A 4,398-nucleotide genomic window follows, 5' to 3' on the forward strand; every position below is an offset into this window, starting at 1 on the left:
TTGGGTTTTGGTTCCCCGTAGGAACTTTAGGTATGTTTAATCTAGTTAGAATGGCCTAAGTGGCAAGTTTGCTTCGTGGTTAAATACAAGTGTGCTTCGATCTTTCCGAACATCGTGAATGTCTTTCACACTAAAGCCGAGAGTGATATGAAAGTCTATGGGCGGCAGGCCGAGCTCTGTGCGGAGTGCATTACCTGCTGGCCACTCAACAACGACGAAGTATGCCTCGGCCAGTGCCGGCTCCACAACGACGCCTTTCGCAACTGTGCTCTCCGGAAGCGCAGAAGATTTTCTTTTCGTCCTTTTCGTAGGTCCTCGTACTCGTCCCACTCCGAGTATTTGCATGGTTGAATGCTTCAACGATTCAAACGCTTTGCTGAGAAGCCGTTGCTTGCCATGCTTGTAATAGTTGGAAAGATGGGAGATCTCTGGTGGGCGAATAATTGTGATATGATGGGGGTTTCCGCGCATGTGAACGCGTCTCTCTGCACAAGCTGGAGGAATCTTCTCTACTAGCGAGGCGCAAACCCTCTCGATCTCGGGGCCGCCGATTCCCAAAAAATAGTCGAAGAAGAGTGGCCACGACGCTGTCCGACGCACGCTCACGTATCGTTGTGCCCCTTTTCCTATGCTCCCGTGCCATAAGCCCATGGACTCGGCGACCGCGTGGATGACTTTTCTCTTTCTCTTTCCGAGACCCATTGGAAAATGGTGCAGTCCAGTCGAGTCCTCGGAGAAGACTTGCTCCCGGAGTATGCTTTCGACCTCCGCGACCTCTGCCATTCCCAACCCTTTCATGACATTCTCATCTCTAACGTCCGCCAGAAACATGTTTGCGTCTATATCTAGATCCCATCCTACATCGCTTCCAAAACCTGAATCTTCTTCACCCAAAGTTTTCCTTGGCCACGCAACTAGCATATCGTTCTTCGGCGTGCAATCGAGCGGCCTCATTTTGACAACGCGGACCCCGTATCCCATTTCGCCCATCCACAAAGCGCGGTCCTGTTCTACAAGAGACTTTGCGACGCGGCGCCAACCATCTCTTTCGAGCAGCTGCTCCCCAAAATCCGCTGCCCTGGCCAAGCGTGGATACTCTGCTTCTGCAAGCAGCCCTCGAAACAAGCTACTACGCGCGACATCCCAATCGATAGCAGCGCCCTCAGCAGACGCTGGATCCCTCACAACGGCACCCGAAGCCCGCCCCGTCACAGATCCCTTCTTCGCCACGACGCCTCCAACACAGCATGGTGCTACGACAACGGCGGCCCCCGCCCCAGCGGCGGCCGCCAAGACGGTGTCCGAGGCGCCGCCGCAAGCGTGCAGGGCGACGGCGACGTCGAACGGGACGCCTTGCAGCTGCTCGATGTTTCTTTCCAGGGTGTCCAGGTTACTCAGGCCAGCCTCGGCGGCGCGGCGGGCGGCGATGCCCAGGGCAATTTGATTGGTGTCGACGACGATGACGCGGCAGTGCGGAAAGAGGGCAGCGAGCGGGAGGCCCACGTGCCCGCATCCGCCGCACAGGTCTAGCAGGCGGGGCATGCCCTTTCGTCGGCGGGATTTACTGTTGGAGGCATCGGGGGTGGGAATGAGGGCGCAGACGGCGGCGACGAGGTTGGCGACCTGGAACCGCTTTTTCGAGGCGCGGGCGTGCGGAACGCCGTACGCGTCCTTGCCCTTTTTCTGCTTTCCACGCGAGGCGGGGTCTAGAGACGGGGGGAGGGAGGCGAAGCCGTCTTCATACAGGAAGCGATGCTGGGCGGGGGAGAGATTAGGGACGGAGGGAAGGGCTGTGTAGGTGGGCAGGGTGGTGGGGGCCAGGAGCAGGCGACGGGTTATTTGCTCGGCATGCTTGAGGTCGATACCGTACTGGCGTGCGGGCATAGGAGGCGGGCGTAGGCCAGTGCGCGGCGCGTTGGAAGGAAGCTTTTCGCGGTTGGCAAACGGGTGCACGTCATCGGTGAGCGAGTTCATCATCCCGCAGACCAGGGCTGCGGGGGGGTGTTCACATGAACAGGGCCGATATGGAGAGGGCGGCGCTGGCAGTATAACTCTAAGACAGTTACGGGCGCGGGCGCGGGCGCGGGCGAAAAGGAGCAATATTGCACCTATCAGAATTGAACAAAAACGGGGAAACTAATTTCCGAATTTCCGCGCCATCATTGATCTCCCTCCCCTTCCCGACAAGTTTCCCGCCGGCCATCTACTCGACTCTCACATCAGCGCCGCAAAGATGGCCCAACGTCTTCCGGCATTCTCCGCGTCAATTGCACTGGTAGCTTCCAAGCGCGGTTCCGCCACTCTCTCCTCGTTCACCGCGTCGCGGGTGCCTCTCGTGCGCCATTCCACAGTGTCATTTCACCGTCAGCGACCAACACCGCGCTTCCCGCAACTCCCTCCAGACTCCATTCGCTCACCGACTGCCCAACTCGGAAACGTTGAAGACCTGCCCGCCGAACGGATCCCCGGCGACGCCGCGTTAGTGCCGCAGCACTGGCACCGCCCCGGTGTCTACGGCGTGTACTCGATCAATGCGGAGCTGCAGTATGTCGCGGCCGTACGCGACGTCGGCGCCGCCATCGCGACGCACATAACCATCATCAATGACCCCAAGCTGGTGTTTGCCGTACGCATGATCTTGGTGGACACGGTCGAGCAGGCGCCGCTGGGCGACATTGCGGAGACTTGGGTGCTGACGCACTTTGAGCACGGCCCGGGCGTGCCGCCAGGGAACGGCGACGCCGCGCCGATATGGAGGGAGGAAGAGCTCGTGCGCACAGCTGACATTTATTTCCCGCCCAATACGGAGCCAGAAATGGTGCGGTCGGCAATCAAGCGTGTTCTGAGGGAGAATAAGGTGCTGCTGTTCATGAAGGGCACGCGGGAAGAGCCGAGATGCGGGTTTAGTAAGCGAACGGTGGAGATGTTGGACAGCGTGCTGGGAAACGAGTTTGTTTGTATGGATGTATTGGATGAGATTAGAAATCGCGGGCTGAGGGAAGAGATCAAGAAGTTCTCGGAATGGCCCACTATTCCGCAGCTCTACGTCAATGGTGATTTTGTTGGAGGCGCAGATATCGTGCAATCCATGAAGGACTCTGGGGAACTTGACACTTTGCTCCAACCACTAGTGAAATCTGCAAACTAACGTCATCTCTGCCAAATGTATCAGGCGAGAGTCGTGTGCGTTTTAGTCATCAAAGAGTGTAAGCCTCTTCTATTCCTTATAATATAAGGATTATTGCTCTGGGAGATTCATGGGGGCGGAGTGCGAGGTATATTCGCAAATTCCCTGGGGGGGGGGAGGCTATTGTGTATAAATGAATGCCCTTGGGTGAGTGCGGAACGGAGACTTCATCGCTTTACGGGGGGCGTGCGAGATGTTCGCGCGAAGAGTGTCTGGCAAGGTCGGAGGCGATGGCTGCAGTAAAGAAGCGTCAAGTCGGAAAGGCGTTGGCGCTGAAAAAATAGTTTACTATGCAAGTAGGAAACAAAACTTGATGCGTTGTTGGCACCGATTCGATGGGCAAGTATGTGACGCTTGCCCGGTCGACAGTGAAGCAGAAAAGCGGCGGTTGGGGCGTGCGTGCGCGGGTGTCGTCACATCGGAGACTCGTCCTCCTGCCCCGGGGCGCCAAACCTAGTCGGAATCCACCACCACACGGCGGCGGCAAACACGACGAAGGCGGCGACGGTGGTAGCGAGCTGCAGGTCGACGCCTGGCCCCCTACTAGCGATGGGGCCCACGCCGAAGCTGACGAAGAAGATGCTCCACAGCGGGGCGAACAGCGCGACGAACGGGAGGTTGAGCCTCTTGCCGCCTGTGCGAGCCGCGGCGCCTGCGATACACCCTGCGGCGGAGGCGCTGACGACGCTGACGGTCCACTGGTCGTCGCTGACGCCAGGGACGTTTCTGCACATGGTACCAGGGACCGCGCAGCGCTCGACGGCGGCGACGACGTGCAGCAGGGCGGCGTCCAAGCCGTGTTCACGCACGTAGAAGGCGTTGCCGAAGCGGTTGGACGCCTCGAGCCAGAACGAGGCGGGGAGGCGTGCGTACACGTCCGGGCCGACCGAGAACGACAGGACGTTGCCCGCGGCGGCGTCGACCGCGACCACGACGACGCCCGGCGGCGGGCGCGCCCACCGGATGTTGGCCTCGGGCGAGTAGGCGCCCAACGGGCCGCGCGTGTAGACGAGGAGACGCAGCGACGTCGACGCCTCCAGCGCCGCGAGACGCGCCGTCAGCGACGCCGCCTGCCCCGTCGTCAGGATGCGGGCCTTGTCCGTCACGCGCACCAGCGGCGCGGCAGCAGCGGCCGGGGCGTCCGCCGCCGGCTCGGCGCGCGCAGCAGCCGCGGCGGGGAGGGACGGGGCGGCGGAAAGGAGCAGGGCGGC

General features: G+C 60.3%; 4 protein-coding genes; 2 read left to right on the forward strand and 2 right to left on the reverse strand.

Moving 5' to 3' along the window:
* CHC_T00007131001 (hypothetical protein) lies at positions 1–1,977 on the reverse strand. XM_005710552.1 is given in 2 exon segments: positions 1–45; positions 46–1,977. The coding sequence occupies 1 exon segment, from the start codon at positions 1,975–1,977 to the stop codon at positions 46–48; it is 1,932 nt and encodes a 643-aa protein (XP_005710609.1). The 3' UTR covers positions 1–45.
* A 256-nt stretch (positions 1,978–2,233) lies between these two features.
* Positions 2,234–3,512, forward strand: CHC_T00007132001 (hypothetical protein). XM_005710553.1 is given in 2 exon segments: positions 2,234–3,148; positions 3,149–3,512. 1 exon segment carries the CDS (start codon positions 2,234–2,236, stop codon positions 3,146–3,148), a length of 915 nt encoding a protein of 304 aa, XP_005710610.1. The 3' UTR covers positions 3,149–3,512.
* Positions 3,513–3,600: 88 nt separating this feature from the next.
* The window catches only part of CHC_T00007133001 (hypothetical protein), a 1,617-nt gene continuing 819 nt past the window's right edge, over positions 3,601–4,398 (reverse strand). The window contains exon 1 of the mRNA XM_005710554.1: positions 3,601–4,398. This exon is cut by the window's right edge and continues 819 nt beyond it. Coding sequence (XP_005710611.1) covers positions 3,601–4,398 — 798 coding nt within the window.
* The window catches only part of CHC_T00010270001 (polyunsaturated fatty acid elongation enzyme), a 1,606-nt gene continuing 1,481 nt past the window's right edge, over positions 4,274–4,398 (forward strand). The window contains exon 1 of the mRNA XM_005710555.1: positions 4,274–4,398. This exon is cut by the window's right edge and continues 1,402 nt beyond it. Within this exon, the coding sequence (XP_005710612.1) occupies positions 4,274–4,398 (125 nt within the window).

Source organism: Chondrus crispus, genomic scaffold (assembly GCF_000350225.1).
Source record: "Chondrus crispus Stackhouse genomic scaffold, scaffold_62, whole genome shotgun sequence".
NCBI classification, from domain to species: domain Eukaryota; phylum Rhodophyta; class Florideophyceae; order Gigartinales; family Gigartinaceae; genus Chondrus; species Chondrus crispus.